The sequence below is a fragment of the Perissodus microlepis genome, chromosome 20 (genome assembly GCF_051167445.1).
Source record: "Perissodus microlepis isolate ML-2025 ecotype Zambia chromosome 20, ASM5116744v1, whole genome shotgun sequence".
Taxonomy (NCBI): Eukaryota; Metazoa; Chordata; class Actinopteri; order Cichliformes; family Cichlidae; genus Perissodus; species Perissodus microlepis.
The window spans coordinates 13,253,077-13,274,424 of NC_140480.1; the positions used below are offsets into that span (position 1 = coordinate 13,253,077).

Below are 21,348 nucleotides of genomic sequence, written 5' to 3' on the forward strand. Positions count from 1 at the left end.
GAGGAGGAGGAGGAGAGGGTGCTTAGGAAGTAGGGAGAAGGGATGTGTGCTGCTGAAGGAAATGGTGTGAAGAGAGGTGAGTGACGGACTGAATATAGGAGGAGAAGGAGGTTGTGGAGGCTCGGGTACAGATAAGCCTGCAGGTTGTATCAGTAATTGTCATCTGCAGTGACTGAAATGGTTCTGCATGTAAAGCTATTAGACTGACAGTGCGCTCAAAAGCTACCTTCCCCTAAATGCAGAGTGAGATGGTGAGGCAGAAAGCCAAATGAGAAGGCAGACAGACGGGACGTTTGAGGAGTTCTTCAGGTAATCTCAGTTATTACAATAAAAAAAAAAAAAAAGAAGTAAATATTCAAATCTTTCCTACTTTAGTTTCCATCCATCCATCATCTTCTGCTTCTCATGTCCTTAGGCTGTTGTTTTAAATGCTGAAATTTGTCAATATGTTTGTCTTTTTTTCTTTTAGAGAATAGGGTATCTTGTAGCATATGTAGCACATTTTCCCAACAATGACAAAACAGCTGGCAGACAAAGAGAAAAAGAAAATGCCTGAACAAAAACCAAACCAAACAACACTCTGTTCATCATATTCAATATGTAGCGATCCACATCCTCAAAAGAAAAAGTCCCCTCCAGGGAAAAAATAAAAGGACACGCAGTTCAAGAATAAAAAAGGATAAAAAAAACCAAACAAACAAGCAAGCAAACAAAAAACACCCCAAAACAAACCAACCGCATGTTTTACAGTAAACTCTTATTTTTTTTTATTGAGTATTCTGAAAAAGTCACCAAACTTTTCTAGTTACTCCTTCAGTACAAAGCTTGTTCTTTTTAGTAAAACGTAGGATTTTCATTTATACCATTCACTGCTAAATTTTGGGGCTTTTTTATGTTTGTGATTTTCCCCAAACAAGGCTAGTATCTTTTAGGCACTCCAAATGTAAAAGTTGATCTTTTAATAACTAGCTATCTACACAATCATGATACCAGAGGCCTGATTGCATCATTTAAGGTTATCCACATAAATGCAGGGTTACTGAGAACAGTTCACTTCTTACATCGCTATAGTAACTTGTGCTGCAGACTTCGCCATTGTTGCTAGCTTTCTTTCCTGCCTTCAGACTGGCTAAAATGTATTAATATATTAGTCTTAAAGAAAGTGCTTAAAGTACTCACACGTTCATAGTGGTTTTCCTCTCCAGCACCATATAATCGTGCGACTGTGTGGAAGCAAGTGTTGGCTAACTTAGTAAGTTGGAAGCTGCCTTCATGAAGCCAGATATGTTGAACTTACACAGACTGTGTGATAACAAAAACATTAAAGATTAAGTGTCAGACAGAAAAAAATAAATAAATAAAAAGCAGTCTGCATGAAAACAGTAACTATAGATGAAAGAGAGGAGGAGGAGAAGGGCCAGTGGCCCGTTTGTCCCACTCTTTCTTCTGTGTAGTTGGCTGGCTGTAATTATCAGTCAGATTATTATTGAGTGCTAATTTATTGCCTCGCTGGGAGCTATGTGTTAAATAAACGCAGTGGAGTAAATAAAGAGAGGGGGAGAAAGAGGGAGAACAGACTGCTGACGCTATCAGATGGCAACCCAACACACACGCTGCCCACGGGGGAAGATGGAGATGTGTGAGTGTGTATTTATACGTGTCTGTCCCAGACATACTTACAAGCCCAAACATTAGTGCGCCTTGCCCATGTGGTGCGTTGATGATCCATTGCACTGTTAACACTGGGGCACTGAGGCTCTCTTCTTGTTTTTCCTTCTGTATTGGATCAGGGAGTTGGCCCACAATAGTTGATATCACTGTGAGAGACACACTGACTAACAGCTCAACCAGCCACCATCTGTTGTCCCTACAGCTTAACCTCAAAACTGGTACGACTGATGTAGGGAAGAGCTGTTTCAAATATTAAAATGTGTCTTTTCCTTTTTCTTTTTTTTTTGTTCTTTGACAATCATAAAATGAGACCCAACTCTCACAGTGTTACACAACACCACCAATACAAAATACAGAAACTTTTGCCTGATTTAACTTTGGTCATTCTGATCAAACAGCAGTTTTTGTCGTGGTCCTCAGTGGCGATGGAACAAGTCAGGAGTTTACCCAGGACACAACACAGTCTCACCACCGGCCGACTCACCCTGTGGCTTTAACCTCTTCACACCAAATGAACGCTGAGTTGAAGGGAAGCAGGAAGTGACACATTCTTGCAGTTATTTAGGTTTAATCCAGGCAGTTTGACCCTTTGGCTCCACTAACCTTTGGTTCTAGAAAATGGTAAATGGACAGGTTCTTAAATAGCACTTTCCTACTCTATCTGAGCACTCAAAGCACTTTACACAACTTACCTCATTTAGTCCAGCAACTGGTTTCCTCAGTTCCCAAACATTTATGGACTGTTAACAGAAGCGGAAAATGTGGGTTTATGACATTCCTAAATCATAGTATTCTGGGTTTTTCTTTTTCACCTTTGTATGAGTTGATGTTGTATTTTCTTAAAATCTTTTAGCTGACATGTTTTGGTTGTTAAAGTACGCTGTTTTAAATTTGATTCATTTGAATAAGCACAGGCAGGATCCAAAGTGGCCTTCGTAGCTTTGTGGACTCTGTGTTTCAGAATAGGTTAAATCTTGCTAACAACTTTGTTGTCTTCATTTCTGAGTTGTTTGCTTGTTGGGGAAAAAACAAAACAAAAAAACAGTCTTTAACGTAATCACCTGTTATTTCTTTATATTTTGCTTGGGAAAAGAACAATGAAAGTAAAACATAGATGAAAATGTAGTATACAAGCCAGAAACCATTTTAATGAGTTTGCAATTCAATATTGACCATCTCTTTTCTTCAGCTCAGCCTGAACTCTCTTAGCTTTCTTCTGATTGCTTTAAGTAGTCTTAAGTAGTTCTTCAGGCTTCTTGAAGGACATTGAAAGCTCTTCTTTGGCTGCCTTTTGTTCAGAGCTCTGTCGAGATGATGTAACACTGCATCAGTGATGCTGATGTCCGAGCTCTGGGAAGGCCCGTCTGTGACTGATAGTGTTCCATCGTTTGTTTTTATCCATGTATGGCTTTAGTGCACTGGCAGTGTGTTTGGGACCATTGCGAAGCTAGAAAATGAAGCCGTTCCCAATCAGACGCTTCCCAGATGTTGCTGCGCGGTGATTCAGAATCTCCCACTAGGTTTATGTGTTCTTAATGCTATCAATTTTGATCCCCAGCACCACTGACTGAAATACAGCTCCAGACCATGACAGAGCATGATTCTAGTTGTAATGCAACACTGAAAGTATCAAATAATCATAAATCATTAGTAATGTATGCTTATTGCGTCATCTTCATTATAAAGTCGAAAAATATTTTATGGCTCAATTTTCCATTAAAAGTTGCCCAAACGTGGCTTATTTGATAGTAAAGGTTGCAGGCCCCTCGGTATAAATAAAGCTTTTAGTTTAAGCTTTTTGTCACTGATCAGAACGGACAGTGGCGAGGATGTTTGCCTGTGGAGTTGGCGGCATCTGCTTGTTAGTGGCTTGGTTGTTTCTGTTGTTTATTAGGCTCGACTTCTGTAGTCTATTTGCCGTGCATGTTTCAGCCTCATGGAGCTACTGTTGAACCTTTAAAACTGTCTTTGTCACTTATTTCTCAAAAAGGGGGAAAAAAGGGTTTCAAGCTAACGAGTCAAACTGCATTTCAACAATGGGAACTGTTTAGGCATCCCTGCTAGATTTCAGTTACACTGTCGGATGTTTTTCCTTCTCTTGATCTGCGAGCTCGCTCATTGTTGCTGTGATTTTTGTAACGGTATTCTTGTCATTTTTTTGTTTCATACTTGTTATCTGTTAGACCTGTCTTCTGTTTTTCCCCTCATCATTTCCAGCTCTACCTTCCCTCTCTTACTCCCGCTCAGGTTTTCTGTCTCACATTTTTTTTCCTGCTGTCTCTAGCTTCTAAGTAGATGCTTGACACCTCCAGCTGTGCTCTGAATTGATTCATATGCAGAAGGTGCCTGGAGAGGGAAGAATATACGATAATACATTTGTAAGCTAATCTCCTGCTTAGCTCATGGCTAGTAACTGCCGTAATCAATTATGCACCTTGTTAATAACTGAAGTTATTTTCCTGCCCTTGCTTACATTTCTAATGCATTTGCTCTTTCTCTTGTGTCTAGTAATTTCTGTCATTCTCCTTTTCTTTTCTCAGCCAGGTATTTTTAGGAAAGTTTTAAAAAATACTTCAGGACAATATATTTAAAGCAACATGTAAGACGACGTGGTAAATTTCTCTTTAATGCAAGTAACTGGTCAGGCAGCGAAAAGTGTGGCTTTTGTGATCTTAATGGTGCTTTAAAGCTACATTTATTTATTTATGTATTATTCTGTACATAATGTCTGTCTAACCCAAGTTCAGTGTAAAAGAAACACTGTTCTTTGTGATGAGTGTGTCTTCTGTTATCCTAGAAGCACAATGCTTAATATCCCTGTAATTTTACCGCGCTATGGACTGAGTGTCTCTGCAATTTGAATCCCTTCATTGTTGATTTCAGATGTATAAGCCGATTGTAACTTCAATACCTTATTGGAGCAAGAACCGACATAACACAGTGAACAGATGCACTGCGATAGCATTCATTTGAATGGGTTGGACTGAAATCACCTTGTAAAGGTTTATTATTTGAGTGCCTTGTGTTGTTGGTGAGTCATGTAAAAGCAGTTTCTATTTTCTTTTGCGACTATGGCAGTAACACAAATCCAGTTTCTTTTAAAATTAGTAAAACTCATGCTGCTGTGGCTCAAAGTTTTGGATGTAACACAGAATTTGATTTTCATGCACTTTGCAGCTTCTGCTGTTGCTGGGGGAAGAAAGGTGCTTTTAGGGACTTTCAATGGTCTAACAGTCTTAAGGTAAATAATTTTGACCAAGTTTCAGTGTTTGCTGTACAACCCAGTGAACTAGGTGATGTTGTTTTCAAGCCTTGATTATACTCGAGGCTGGGGCCATGATGAGAGTAGTCATTCCTGTCATACTACTTTAAATTCTCCTGCTTGGGACCCATTCATAGTTGATGCGTTGTAATATAAATGCTCCACGGACCAGTCTGCACAGTCACAGCAAACGATCAGATGTGGATGCCGCGTGGACCCTTGCTTTCACTGATAAATGACAAAATATATGTCACTCGGACCCAAGTGGATCCTAGCAGATTCAGGGACGCGGAAAGTGTAAGCAAGGCTTTAAAGCTGGGCAGTCTGTACCCTTGTTAAACAACTGATTAATGTGTAGTTTAAGGTAGTGCTGTTCACTAAAAACAAACTGCGGTGCTGCTGCTGCTAGCGAGAGAAAGAAAGGGAAACACCAGGGAGCTTATTTCTGCCCTTCCACCATGAGCTGAAAAATACTGAATGATCTCAGAGAGCCTCATTCACATAAATGGAAGGATATCATCGGAACCACTAAAAGCGCTTATTTTTCCAGCACTGTTGGTCCCACATGACCTCATAAGTATAGGAGCCAGCCATATGAACTACATGGCTCAGTGTAATGCATTCTTTCAGGACGATTTCTTCTGTAACTAACTTTGAACATCAGTTACATTGGATAAATTATGATTTTAATAGGAAAATTGTGACACTTATTTTCTACCAATGCTTGTTTCATGGGAAATGTATCTGGAATACGTGACTGTTTAAAAAGGTGATAACATTTAAAACTCTCCTTTTTACCTTATTTTGATACCGAACTCATCTTATTAAAATGTTTCCAGTATAGTCATAGCCCATAGTTTTCATGGTAAGAAGGTCACACTTGACTTCTTTACTAAAGAGGTAATTATATAAAAAGTATGGGCTCAGTTTGCAACATTTAACTGATTGTTATTAAGTCATTCATTTCTGTAGACACATCTGAGTTTTGCAGTGATGCACACATGCTCAGTGAAACAAAAAGTTAAAGAAGCAATACCTGGAATCTTTGTCAGCACACCGTTATTTAAACCTGTAATTTTAGTCAGCCCATCAGACAGAAACACCCTCTTTCTGTTTTCTTTTATTTTATGATGATCGATCAGTGTAGCCGCTTACCAGACACATTAATTTCAGTTATAAGCAGACAAGCCAACATTAAGCTAGCGATTAAATTAAATGACTCTAAAGATGGTGTTAATATTGATTTCGTGCATTATCGTCCTTGATTGTCAAGTTTCTAGCGATCACTCTGACCATCAGCACAGCACTACCTGTGTCACCTTTCTGCTGTTTGACCGTGTGGTCATGGCCGTGTTTCCCAACCACTGTGCCATCGTGACAAATGATCAGGTGTGTCGTGGAAGATTATCTAGTTTCACCTGATTGGTATTCTAAGTGACCGACGTGAGTAACAGGCAGAACGATTACATTCTTTTCCACTAGAGGGCAGTACAACATCTTGCTCCAATTAAATGGGTTGCCAACTGCCAGTAAAACAGAAGAAGACGAAGAAGAAATTACATAGTCATGAGACAGCGCTGCGCATAATAGCAATAAATTAATATTTGAAAAGAAAAAGTAGTCAGTTTGACCTGGGTCATGGAGAAACTTCCAACCCAGATGACGGCCCTAGCGTGAGTAGTGGTTAAAAGAAAGCAAAAATGGTATATTGGGGACAAACGGAGCCAATTCTGCTATGCCTGGTGTGTGGGGAAAAATGATCAATATGCTTTTTGTGACATTTTTGTTTGGTGGTGTGCTGTGATTTTTTTCTAATGCGAAATATGTGCTGTGGCTCCAAAAGGTTGGGAAACACTAAGTTATGGTGACTCTGATTTAGCATTTCCGCGTTGCCAGTTCAAAGGTGGATCGAGCTAAGTATTGAAAGCAAAGGTGCTGTGTGGTGCTTAATATTGCTCTAAATACAGTCAAAAATAAGATTTAGACTTGGAGATGCTGATTTAGTTGTGGCTTTTTGTCTGTAGGGGGAAAAAAAAGCATCATTGGGTAACAGACATGAACGGACAATGTCAGGTACCCAACAGAAAAATGGACAGACTCAATAAACATCCAGTGTGTATACTTGAGCCATCCTCTTTAAGCGTATCGTGGTGTGGTGCTGCGGTGTGTTGTGTGTAAAGCCACGCTTGGCTGGCTGTTATCTACCATAGACTTGCAGGTCCCTGGAGGGACACCAGAGGAGTCATCTGATTCACTTTCAGCCTCGTCTCTGACTGCAAATTAAAACGGGACCAACACAGACAGACACAGATAGAAAGGAGTGCAGCTTTTTTTCTTTTTTCTTTCTTTTTTTAATTAAATCTCTTCTGATTCTACCTAATCCCCACCAAACCGATACTTGTCTAACATAGAAAATGAACACATGAACAATTTCAGTCTCTCTTTTCACCTGCATTAACATGCACCAGCTGTAGCCTTTCACCCGACAGTGGAAGCGTCTCTCCCGTCAGAAGCCCTCTCGCTCTTTGTCTCTCCTCAGTTAAGGTCTGTTTATGAAACACAGACGATTGGCTCTGATTTGATTTGGCGTTCAGCAGCCCTGATAATTATGATGAATCTTCCCCCCGCTGTACGCGTGTGCATGTGTGCGAGTAGACGCTCTTCACCTCAGTTACTTGCCGGCGCTGCTGCTTTTCAGTGCCACTGAGATCTGAGACCTGCGATACAAGAGCTTTAAAAATATTGATTGGCATTAATTTGCCTGGAGCACCAGATGTGTAAGATTTAGTGCATCAGGGCACTTCAGATAGTGACAACCCGTCAATCTCAATGATAGTTTGCAGGTATTATATTTTTCTACATATTGAGTTTTTCAGTGTAACAAATGCACCCATCTGGTGGTTTTTGAACTTTAAAAATCATGTGTGATGTTGTAGTGTCTTTAGCTAATTATATACAGCTTGTGTAATGTGGAAACTTCATATATGGCTTTTGCCAGATGCTACAAGCTTCATACTAAGGAAACATATCTTGATATGACAATCATAAAATTCTCTTATTTCATTATATAATCAAATAGTGATATGAATATATAGTGAGTAGAACTTGCGTTGATGGTATAATTTGGAAATGCTAGCACTAACAAAAAGATAGGAGGTTAAAATTTAGAGAGGCAAGGTTGAGAAGGTTTGGACATCTGGATAGGAGGGGTGGTGAAGATGTTGAACACAGAATTTTGAATATGGCGCTGCCAGGCAGAAGGGAAAGAGGAAGATCTTAGGGGATGTGAGGAAAAGAAGACATGCAGAGGGTTGATGTGACAGAAGAATGCTAGGGATAGCATGAGACGGAGGCAGATGATCCACTGTGGTGACACCGGCGTAAAGCAAGCAGCTGAAAAAAAGATGATCTAGGAGATCAGACAGAATGGCAGGGGTCTCGCTCCCACTTGTTCAGAATGGAACCCCTTATGTTTCTAGAGAAAGCATGTGGCTTTCTTCATAGTCTGTGGAAATGCTGCTGTTGTGGTGGGAATGGCGATCTAAGAAGAGAGATTTGGCTTAAAGCTTTTCTAGGTGTTTAGAGTCACCTGTGTGTCCAAACGCTGTCCCCATGTTTATTTGCCTTTCTATGAAACTCTGCTTTGGCAACAGTGGGGAAAGAAAAACTCCCTTTTAACAGTAAGAAACCTCTGTCAGAACCAGGCTCAGGCAGGGGCGGCCATCTCCCATGACCGGTTTGGGTTGGCAGGGGGGTGGCATGCTGAATTCAAATAGCTAACATGATTCAGATTGTCTGAACATTGCAGCTTTTCCTTTAATGCAAAAGAAGACAAATGAATCTGTCTTGGAGGCCTGGGTCATAAATTGCCTGTTTCTTCATTAAATTAGTTTAACTGGTGAATTGTTTTAAATTAACAAATTGGATCATACAGATTTATGACACTGGATGCCTAATTAAAAGCAGAATTGGTAGATCTGTTGTGATCCTGCAATTCTGGTAGAGGTTAATTAGCCTCTGGTTCAGATCATCTTAATGTGCTAAATCAGTGAACAAGCCACATGTGTGCCAAACATCAGTATCACTGCATCTCAAATGGAAACCTGGATTTATTTAAAGACCAAACATTTGGAACAATAATATGTCTTTAATCTTTTGTTGATATTAGTTGCACATTAATGTTGTTTTATTCAAGAAATGCAGGTTAAATATTCAGTTATATGATTGTTCTACATTCTCAAAACATGTTGTGCTAATCTGGAGCTGTGGAAATGACAAAAAACATGTATTATGTTCAGAAATGTTTAATTATACTTGATACATTTGGTGTTACAAGGTTAATCTTTTGCAAATTCCTATTGAATTGTTTACTTTTTGTTAGAGATGAATGTGATTGCATGCATGTTTCTTGGGGGAATCTAATCTGATCGCCTATGCTTTTGATTACATGAATTAATGGTCCTTCCTGTTTGTGCTTCATTCTTTCTCTTTTTATCCTGCTTTGTTTCTCTTCCTCCTCCACTCTTTCTCTGTCCCCCAACATATCTAGTCTGCAGATGAGATAGAATCAATGGTAAGCTTCATTCTGACCTTCAAAAATTCAGTCTCTTTTGTCCTTTCCATCTATTCCACTGCTTTCTCTCAGTGTTCCCTATTGTGCTCTTGCACAGGCTACAGGTCACTTTAAAACAAAATCGAAATTACCATTTATGTGTTGATTAGAGTCATTCTTAATCATTTCTGTTGAGCTGAAATCCTTGACAGCTGGAAGAGTGAAATATCTCTAAATTGCAGCATCTCGTGAATAAAAAAAAAAAAAAAAAAAGAAGAAGCAAAAACAACTTGAATTCAAAGCAAATCGAACCCCTCCTTTCCCGCTTCCTTCCTTCCTCCTTATTTTTTATTTTTTAAACACACTCACTATTCTAGGCTTTTCATCTCTTCTCAGTTTAATGCTCCTCCAGCCCTTTCATTCAAATATTCACATACCTTCTTCCTACTTTTAACAGTCCCTATTCATTCTTTTATCTCCATTGCTTCCGTTCTTTGTTTCATTACTTTGACCTTGCTTTCTTTATACATATGGCAACATTTTTCTGCTGTATAAATATATAACGTCAGTCACAAAGCACTGGAATAAAATCACATTTTGTTACTATAATGTATCAACAGCAGTTTTTCTATGGCTGTAACAAATAATTGATTTCTTCAGTTAGTTAATTCAGTGCTTTTTAAAAGAAAATGCCAATATTGGCCCTCATTTACAGTAATAACTATACGTACGTACAAATCTGTGTATGTAATCATCCATACAAAAGTTTCACAGACAAATCATTGATTCATCAATGATTTATCAATAAATTTGTTTGTACTTAACAAAAGAATAAAATCCTGGCTGTCTTAGGAAATGTACATCTAAGTCTTTGAAATAAATGCTACTACTTACTACTGCTTACTATTAATAATGATAATAATAATAATGATAATATGAAGAATAAGGCCATTATCTATAATTTTCTGACATGGCGTAAGACATGCTCAGAATTAATACAAAAAAATTCAATTGCATTTAAAGGAAACAAAATGGAAAGGTGCAGGCTTACAGTTTCAATTTAAACCTATTCCTCATCATTCATTAAAAACATCAAACACTCTTGTCTGAAAGAATAGTTTCAGTTTCTTCAGACTTGGAGTTTCTCCTGCTTCCTTGCCTCAGAGGTGCAGGCTTTTTATGCTTCACCAGGAGAGAAATGGGGACAGTATGCAGCTCGCTGTTGGTTCAGAATGATTCAGATTTTTGAATTTACGCTCAATAGTAAGTGATAGGCCGGTGTGCACGTTTCCTAAATGCAACAATGATTGTATGCACTTGTCTTTTGCACAGGGTAAGAACGTTTCCGTGCACGTGTTGGTAAATAAGGGCCATTGTCTTTGCAGCTTTTCTTGCATTTCTCTTGTGTCTCATGTCTCTTTTGCGAGCTATGCTCCCTTTTCCATTTTTCTGTCTGCTCTATGTCTCCAACACAAGTTTTTTTTTTTTAATTAATTAATTTTTTTTCTGCTCTCATTTAGTCACTGTGGTGTAGATTTGCATGTGTATGCATGTCTGTCAGCATGCTTGCACTAAATTGCACTTGTTCATGTTTCTTTGTGTGTAACTGCCATCTTGCAGCTTCAAAACTACTTGTAAATAACATGGTTGGATGTAAGATGGTGCTTATGGGAGGGAGTAAAAGAGAATCCATGGGTGAATAAACAGAGGGGTGCAGGTGAAAAGAAATAAAAGATAAAAGTCTGATTTGAGAGCTGTGATTATATATGGCATTTTTTTTTCTTTTTGCTTAATCGATACCTTAAAGCTGTCCTTTGCACAGAGAACTTGTGTGTACCTGTATCACTGATGCTGTAGGGACACATCTGTTTACACTGTCACACTGTGAAGACTCTATTTTCTTGGAGACAAAATCGTGTCCCCATCTTGAGGCTGTTAAATCTTAGATTTAGAAGATATGTTAACTTTTTTTTACTGTACTAAGTCACACGCTGATCTGTACTGCATTCATTTGCCAGTGCTGTATTTGTACAGTGGTGTCCAAGAGACTCAGACCAGATCAAGACAAAACAGAGAACATATTCATCCATCCAGTTTCTGACACTTATCTAGGGTCGGGGGGCAGCAGTCTATTCATAGTAGCCCAGACCTCCTTTTCCCCAGCTTCCTCCTTCAGGCATTTCAAAGCCATGTCCTAGGCCTGCCCCAGGGCCTCCCCCTGGTAGGATCTGCCCAGAACACTTCACTCAGGAGGTGCCCAGCAGGCATCCTAGTCATATATCTGAACTCCCTCACCCCTCCCTCCCCCATTCCCTCTCTAAGGGAGAGCAGAGCCGCTTTTCAGGGGAAGCATCACAATCTCATTCACAGAGTCTGACTCAAGTAAATAAAATGTGATGGGTGAACAGTGGCTCCCAAGTGTGCCCCAGGTTTCCAGCTGAACATGGCTTGCTTTTAAAGTGAGAATAAGAGGCAGAGTGCCCGAAGTTGGATTGTTATTCTAAGCAAAGATTTCTCAGCATCGAATAATGCAGAGGTGAAATGTATCTACTGGAAGCTAACTAATTATCTTATCTTGTTTTGTCCATACAAAAACATAATTGATCACAAGCGCAAGGGAGATATATGTGGGCTGTTTCTTGGCTACAGGAACTGACTCCACAAGAATATATGATGTAATGCATTAATTAGTAAGCTTTCAAAGTATTTTTGGTGTCAAACTGTCCTTCAGTGGGTTAAAACTGTTGCATCCAAGGGACAGCTAGCCAGACTAGGAGTGACTGCTTAATCAACGTGTTCATCAAAATTCTTTTTATGGAAAGATCAAACAACAGCTTCGGGACAGACATAGATTTTGCTGAATGAAGGCTGCAAATTTAGAGGACGTGCCGAGGAATATTCTGCCTAATCTGGAGTTTGATATGTGCCACAAAGTGACTCCACGGAGTAGATGTAGTACTTCCATGTAGTTTCCATCTTTTGAGAGAGATTCACAATGCAGCAACATAATGAACCCAAACATACCATACACACCAGTCCTGGTGCTTCTTGACCTTTGCAAGAAATACAGGCACCGGAATCTGACCCCAAAGAAAATTTATAGTTGGACACTGAGAGAATTCCTCACATTACAAACACTTTTTGCTAGAAGGTCCTGAGTTTTACTCCACCATCTGTCCAAGACTTTTGTGTGGCATGTTCTCCCCGTGGGTTCTCTCCAGGTACTCTAGCTTTCTCCCACTGTCCAAATACATGCATTTACTGGTGTTAGGTTAAATAGTGATTCTAAAATGCCCATAGGTGTAAATATGGCTGTGAATGGTTGTCTGTCTCTCTGTATTAGCCCCAAAGAATTCAAAGAAACCACAAAAAGCCAAAAATTGACAAAACATTTATGACCATGATAAGTGTTGGTAACCTTTTTTTCACAGCTGTATAAACTACAAGTTAGGTTACCAGTATTTTTATGTTAAATGATAACAACATATCTTTCCATGTCAGTTACATTGATTTTCTGATTTTAAAATCCCATTTCAATATGATACAACAGCATTAACATAACTTTTTTCTTCTCTCCTCTCCCATTGACCTTATATTGTGGCAAACCACTGCCTAAAATGTTATAACTATAATCTAAAATAATCTAAGTAAGTTTATCCTGGATTCCATGTTTTGTTTTGTTTTTTTTCATCCACTGTTCTGTTTGCATGCATGTGTATTTTTACTTGCAGGTTCAGCAGCTACAGAAGAAAGACTCACAGCTGAAAGCACTGGATGCCTTCTACAAGGAGCAACTGGCACAACTGGAGAAGAGGGTAAAACATTTGCACAATCACACAACTAACACATAAACAGGTTTCGAGCAGCATCATTTTAGGTTTCACTGGCTTTTAAAAACTCACATGGTTGCAGTCTTTTGCAAACCAAGTTATATAGGTGTACAGACATGGGAAGACTTGATGTACACACATAAATATGGTCGAGCAACCAGAATTCAGTCAGTTAAGTGACTTTGGTGCATCAACATGGCAATAAAAGGTGGAGTCGGCCTGCTATTAGTTTTGGACCGGGCCAAGTTGTAATAAAAAGATGATTAACTGTAATAACTCTGCAACACTGTTGTTGCCATAGATGTTAAGGAGAAATTAAAATGCACATTAAGCAGAAACAAAAAAATCTGAAATTCCTCCACAAATGGTGACCTGGTTGCTATAGGATGGCAGTTTACTGCAAAATGACATAAGCTCTTGGCAAGTTTGTTTTTATATAGGCATGTAACCAGAATACAACCAGCTGACTTTATTGCAAAGAGACCTAACATAGATAAGTTGGCACAGACAGACTCAGACTGCTTGCAACCCTTGGTCAATCTGCCTGAGCGATTAGTCTGAGTCAGATTTGGAGACGGCCTCCCACCAGATGACCTGTGCAGTTGCCATGCACTTGAATGGGTGGTTGCACAGACAGTGTTGGAAATGGTCAACCTCTGGGTGACCACTTGGCGAATGGCGATCGCAAAAAAATTCAATCCAATCACCAAGCAACCAATTTTTCCTCATTGCAATGAGCTTGCCATTCGCTTATTACTCTAGCGCAGTGGTTTCCAAACTTTTTTCGCTGAGCCCCCCTTTGTTTTACAGAACTCTTTTACGCTACGTCCACACCTACACGGGTATTTTTGAAAACTCAGCTGTTTCGTCCACACGTAAACGGCGTTTCGAATCACCGAAAACGGAGAATTTTTTCAAACTCATTTTTTGCGTTTACGTGTGGACGAAGAATACAGAGTTCGTCACACAACGTCAAAGGTATGTGCCTTTTTCACGTCAGCTGTGCGCCACGTTATTGCTTACATGAATGGCAGATAAACAGTATTTTGTCTCTATCTTCAGGTTTTACACTCTTACATATACACACGCAGTTACTGTCCCTCTATTTAGAAAGGCAGAGGCGTCACGGTGTAATTATTTTACATGTAGTTGTTTTTTTCCTGTGTAATAATATTCAACATTGCTATCAATAAATTTTTCAAAAAAATGCCTCTCTGTGCAAAATGGGTTTAAAAACATAAACAGCTGTGGGATCCTGTTTGTCCGTGATTTAGACAGGGGGAACAAATTGTGGCAGGATCAGCCTGATGTTATTTGTATCCCACTGTAACGTTACTGTATGAAGAGCTAACATCTCCAAAATGTCAGGAATAGTTAGTCATTACAACAATTGTTGTGAACTAAAAATCAAGAATGTGGGATACTGTTTGCCTGTGATTTGAAGAGCCCAGCGCTGCTCCCGACGCAGGGAAAACCAATTCTGCAGGGGAGACCTACCTCGGCACTTGTGCAGGTGAAACCAAAGGGAAGATATGCTTCACCATATTTTCTAGTCTTTGGCTTAGAATGAAGTTGGTTTGGAAACATATTCAGCTATGCTTCATCTCCTGCTTTGCATTTGTGTGGGTGCCCCGTGCTAGCAGTGTCCAAGCAGGGTTTTTTTTGTTTGTTTTTCCCTTTTCATGCCGCGCCCCCCCTGCAATGGTACTGCCCCGCACTTTGGGAAGGTCTGCTCTAGCGTGAGTGAGCCATTATGAAAATCATGTGCTGAAGCATGAGCACGAAGTGGAAACACACTTTTATGTGGACATATTCAACAATATGATCCGCACGAATGCATATATTTACTCAGCAGCAACATTATGACGGACAGTAAATTGATATAAATGATCTCCCAGGTTTGTGAGCAAACAAATGCATCTACAGTAGATTTAACCTGACTGATACAGCGGAATTCAATGCACAAAAAGTGTGTAGCAGAAGCACTCCACCAGGTGTATCCGTAAATGTGATTCAAAAAAAGGAAACAAATTTGAGCCAGCCTGAGTATCTCCAGAGAGCCCTTACAAGCCCTTGCGTTGCCTTTCATCTTTCGGTCTGACATTTGCCAGGCAGAAGAGGTGTGGTTTCAAGTTAAATCTCAGCCTCACCGGGCGCCACACAAAAAGGACCTTTTCGCGGTCTCTCTGGGAGAAGCACTCCTCTGTACTTCAGACTGACAAGACCTTTATAGGACATTATGTGTAAAATCCAAGTATTATGTTCTGTTTACCATGGATAATTCAAGCTTGACGGGGACAGGGTGGTGGCAGTAGACAGAGCCACATGGGACAACTGTAACATTGGAGTGTCATCATTCCCCTGTGGCTGAGTGGACACTTTACAGCCACTCTGCTGCTGTGTTACATTTTCTTTTGTTTATTTGTGATTGCTAATTGAGATTTAAGGCAAGTTTATTTATATAGCACAATTCAACAGCAAGGTGATTCAAAGTGCTTTACAGAGACATTAAAAAATAAAAACAAATAAAAAGCATGATTTAAAATGGGGGGAAAAAGGGAAGAGTAGATAAAATCAGTAGTTAAAATGTAAGTTTTGAAATTTAAGCTTAAAAGTAAAACGGTGTGGATTTGGTGCTTTATTCAAATGCAGGTGAGGACAGGTGAGTCTTCAACCTGGAATTAAATAAACTGAGTGTTTCAGCTGATCTGAGGCTTTCTGGGAGTTTGTTCCAGATATATGGAGCATAAAAGCTGAATGCAGCTTCTCCATGTCTGGTTCTGACTCTGGGAATTGATAAAAAAAATAGGCTTTTTTCTGCTTGGTTAAATCTGAAGTTAGGGATTTATTTATTTTTTAACCAGAAGTCCAATTCTTTCCGGCTAGCCTCTTTGCTGAAGACAAGTAAAAAGGACAAGAAAGAGTTCTTTCTTTCTCTTTCTTTCTTTTTCCCGATTGTGTTCCTGTCTAGTTTAAATAACAGAAGGACAAACGCAAGCAGGCTTAAACCACCACAGCACAAAATCTGTATTCCGTTTACCACGCAGTCAACCTAAATAATCATTTATTACCTTGATGAATAGTCTCTACACATATTTGAATTAGCCACACACAGAGGTCTTGGTGTCAGATGCTTGGCTATTTGTGTTAGTCTCATTAGTAACAGGTTGGGTTTGCAGAGGGAGTAGAAGAGTGGCAGGCTGGCATACGGGTGGCACAAGCTGTGTTTACTGTAGAGCTTAGGATGTTTACAGACAGTCCTCAATGTGTGGGTATGTGCATGTGCGTCAGGCAAAGGAAGAGGGAGATGTTTTGCATGCATAACATAACATAACTGTATATTCAGGTGGATGTGTGCAGTATATGTAAATTCACGGGTCTATCTGAAAGCTCACTGTGTTTGCAGACTACACCAGCAGTCACATAAGAGACTGGTCAAAGTGTTCTCGATGCTTGATGTTCAGTTTTCAGTAGATGTGAATAAAGATGAGTTAAGCAAAGCTTAGCTAGGTTTATGTTAATGCATTTATGTACATTTCATATGTGCCGAGAAATTAAAAGAAGGATTTGTTTGTCATTTGCAAATACCTGAGTGGTGTAAGATCAAGCACTCACAATGGTTATGACTATTAATATCTTTGAACATACTCTGGAAATGGATTTGTCAAATACAAAATGTTTGACATGTAGCTTAGTCTCAGTTTTCGGTGACAAAGAAAAAAAATTGCTAAAATATTTACTATAGGGTATTGCTTTTGCTTTTAAAGACACAAAACATAGTATTTGAACTTTAACTGACCCTAAAAGTCTTGTTTCATCTTAACGAATTGCTCAAGAAAAATCGTTTGCCACTATTTTGACAATGTCAGGAGCGACTTAACTGGATAACCTGATTGAAGTGCGTCTGTCTGTCATTTGAGAAAATCAATACTAACATTTACCTGCCGTGGAAGCATATCTTTTGTTAGTTCTGCAAGCACTTTTTAATATCTCCCTAATTCTTCCTTTATTTCCCCCCTTCCTATTTCTCTCACTGGTGGTCTTGCACTCTCTGTCACACTCTCCTGTCACAGTATGGAGTATTGTTTGAAGCTGGTGGAAATAGAGCATACAGAAGGAGATAATAATCCTCCTCCAAGTCTGACAGGTTGCTTGACAGGCTGTCAGCAGGGGCCTCTATGTAGTGCACCAGAAATATCTGCACACTTAAACGCACACTCACTGCTTCACTCCAAATCATTCCAAAGGCAGTACCTTTATTCCTGGCCAAACAGAGGCGAGAGAATATTTCGGACGGCATGCCCACAGACACACACTGCTGTGTTTTCATTATTTCAGAGGACAGTACATCGACTTTGATTCATTGTCTGGAGATTTACCATAACCCTACATCTAACGTGTTAGCTGGTCATGCTAGCAATGAACGTTGCCTTCTTAATGAAATAAATTTACAATATTAGAACTTTTTTCTAGACATTTTTTATAACAGATTTTCATGACAGATTTATATCCCCACAGCAGGTGGAATATAAGCGCACACATATGCAGGTGTAAACATATAGATCTTTATACATATACACCCACATTGACGCTTACTGTATGTGTGATCCCGGCCCAATGAAGCCGTGCTACTGTTCTGATCAGACCTCGAGTACTGCATTAAAAAAAAAAAACCTCCGCTTTTTTGCTGTGTTGCACTTTCTTATGGAAACACATACACTCTGGGCCTTATGTAAACCAAGTCGAACTTTAACGCTTTCATCCTGCGAAAAGCTGTCTGCTCAATATGCGGCAGCGAGGGCTTCGGATCTGCTTATTAGTTGAGCTTGTTTGCAGTATTTCCACTGAGGCTGCACCCATCTGGAGATGAAGATAGCAGTTTCATAATGAGTTAATGTTACTAAACATTGCAGAGTTGTGGTTAACATTCCAGTTGCCTCATTATTCTTCCTGAGCAAAAGGAGCACTGCTATAACTGTGGTAAACACACACCATTAAATCCAGCCAGCAACATTCAAGTATGCAGTGTCCAGAAGAAGGCATAGTGAGACTGAAAAAGTAGAAAAATGATTCAAATAAATGTTTTTCTTTTCTTTGTTTTTGTTTTGCAAACTTTGGTTGTTGACTAAATGTTACAGAATAAAAGCACAGCATGTATTATGTTATATAACCATTCAGAGAAGGTGGTAAATTACACAAGGATATAACACGGAATAGACCACGATCCCCAATTATTAAATAAAATATCTAATACATGTATTTTAAATGTTTTTGGACAACATTTTAGCTGAATTTAACATTTGTAGCTTTTGTGTGATATGATCCCGCTATTAAAACAGCTGTAGCTGTACAGCTGCATAACACTAGGGAAATAGTAGTTTTGAGACTGTGGGACCACCCAGATTATTCCGACCATATGCAGCAAACTTGCCATCATTTTGACCTTGTCATGCAACAACAGCAGCAGTGATGAAGAAGATCAGGTTAATTTTATCAGTATAAGTAAGATTTCACCGAATAAGTATGTACGCTATAGGGCTTTTTTTTAGTTTTGCAATGTTTTAAAACCATTTTGTTATAGGTAGCAAAGTTAAAATGTACATTAGAATTCATTATACAGCTTGTAATAAACAAAGGATGCAGCACAAACACACAATAGCAAACATATCTAAATAAACAATATGTTCTTAGGTAAGCTGGCTTGCTACCTTTGTTGTTTGTTTTACATTAAATTCTATGCGATCAAAATGACATGCTCAGCGGTTCTACGTGTAAGTGGTTGAATTTATTTATTTTCCCCTCCTGCTTGCATAGAGGTTGCCTTGATGTTTTTACTCTACTGTGACTGAGCCATTAGAATCTGAGCAGTTGAAAGAAGTACAAATCATTCCCAAATATTGCCCTTACTCACATATAGAAAACAGCGAGAGATGGTTTGCTTCAAGTTCATTCTCAATATTAGAAACTATTACTTTTGGTGTTTGTGCTGACCAGGAGACCCACTCTGAATCCACTGAATGCAAACCTGTTCTGTTCCCACATAGATGACAAAATATATTTATTTAAAGATATAGGTCACACATACATGTGCATATAAAGAAAATGTCATGTAGGCCCACACATAGTCCAGGGTTAATGGTGTGAAACCATTAAAGATTATTTTGTGTTGTTCAGTGGATGCTGTTGCTTCTCTCAGATCAGTGTAACATGAAGTGGGAGTGTGTGTGGGTTAAAAGACTGCTTGTTTTACAGGTGGATCAAAGGGTGTGTGTTGTGATTGCGTGTGAAGAGTAATTTTGCCACCTACTTCTGGATCAGTGTTTGTGATATCTCCTGGTATAGAAAGAAAAAGCATCTACATAACTGCATTTGACTTCAGTGTTCCCAATCCACCAAATTTAAGAAATATGTTCCCATAGTTACGGGGGTAGTTGTAAACATGTGTAGACAGCTGGGGAAAATGGCTGCAATCATCATCAGCAGAGAAGCACAAATCTGTTTGGACTGATGACAGTAAAGTACAGCTGTTGCCACCTTTCACAGCTAACAAGCCTGTTGGCTCACCACTGTTATTTATTCTTTTTATCCCTGTGCCATGCATATGTGTGTGTTCTCCTCAATTCTATACACAGCCGACATTTTTGCCAACGCAGTTTAGATGGAAAAGATGCAAAAAAAAAAGGAAGAGATGCTTTTAATAAACTGCAGCATTGGTGCGATTTTGAGGCCAGCTATTCAGGCTGAAGTATAGAAGAAAAACTGACAAAAGGTTGCTGGGTTGAATGGTGTACAGGGCAGAGAGCAAGTGAACATAATGAGCAACCAGTGGGGGAAAAAAAAGGGTAAATGGCAATTAAAGCTTCAGGTGGCCTGTTAGTTGTAGCCAAATCCCTTAAAACTGAATGACGCAGATTTAGCTGTGTCAAATCCTGTCAGTCTGTGAAACATTTTACGTTGATTGCTCCAGTTTTTTGGTTCTTGAAAAAATACTTGACTTAAATACTTGGATATCATGAAAATGAAAACTCATTTTGAAGATTTTAACAGTAGTTGATCAGAGTTGCATGAAGTTTGTTGTTTTTTTTACCAGGATTTTGTTTTAATGTGAGCTACCACTAGCCGGTGGCAGTAATGCACATATACTAAAGTAAATTGTTTGCCAACCTCCAGTTAAACAACACGAATGGATGTACCATGCAGTACTTCCTGGTATAGATTCCATATGGATATAATTTCCACATCTGAAAAGTAAAGCCAGTGTGGAATAACTTTAGACTTTATTTAATAATGGATTGCATTTATATAGCGCTTTTTGAGACCCTCAAAACGCTTTTCAATTCCACTATTCATTCACTCTCACATTCACACACTGGTGGAAGCAGCTACAGTTGTAGCCACAGCTGCCCTGGGGCAGACTGACAGAAGCGAGGCTGCCATATTGCACCATCGGCCCCTCTGGCCAACACCAGTAGGTGGTAGGTAAAGTGCCCAAGGACACAATGACCAAGACAGACAGAGCAGGAGATCGAACCGGCAACCTTCCGGTTACAAGATGAGCTTCCCAACCCCCTGAACCATGGTTGCCCTGCATTTTTATGAGTTTAAGGCCTCATTGACTAATTTCAAGTCTTACTGAATACAACATGATGGTTTCTTTTCTTTTTATTGTAATAGTCTTGTTAGAATCAACGAGGAGGTTAAAATGTAAGAAACAATAAGCTCATGTTCTCTGGTCCTACTACAGTGTGCATACAGTGAGCAGTTTAACCTGTAAAATGTTTTATTTTATTTTAAACTGATCGTGGCCTGTCTTCCTGTTATAGCTGCTAAAATCACCTTGTGGAAACTGTCAGTGGTATCGCTTGTTAGGACACAGTTTAAATAAACTTCACAGTTTATTCATTTTTGTTTTGTTTGTTGTTGTTTTTTTCTTAAATTCTTTCAATTCTGGATTTTGGTTCAAAATTAATGGAAATACAAACAGAAATCTGTTGCTCAGTCTAACCAGTTGATAGAAGCTAATACACGCTTTA

The 21,348-nt window shown here is 39.2% G+C and overlaps 1 protein-coding gene across 2 annotated transcripts in view; it reads left to right on the forward strand.

Annotated features, from left to right (window-relative positions):
• LOC146364257 (MICOS complex subunit mic25a-like) overlaps window positions 1-21,348 on the forward strand; it is a 74,693-nt gene that overhangs the window by 16,495 nt on the left and 36,850 nt on the right. The window contains exons 5-6 of one of the 2 annotated variants that reach the window (XM_084917980.1): window positions 9,483-9,506; window positions 13,217-13,300. In XM_084917980.1, coding sequence (XP_084774106.1) covers window positions 9,483-9,506; window positions 13,217-13,300 — 108 coding nt within the window. The remainder of the gene's footprint in view (window positions 1-9,482; window positions 9,507-13,216; window positions 13,301-21,348) is intronic. The other variant, XM_084917979.1, reaches the window with a different exon arrangement.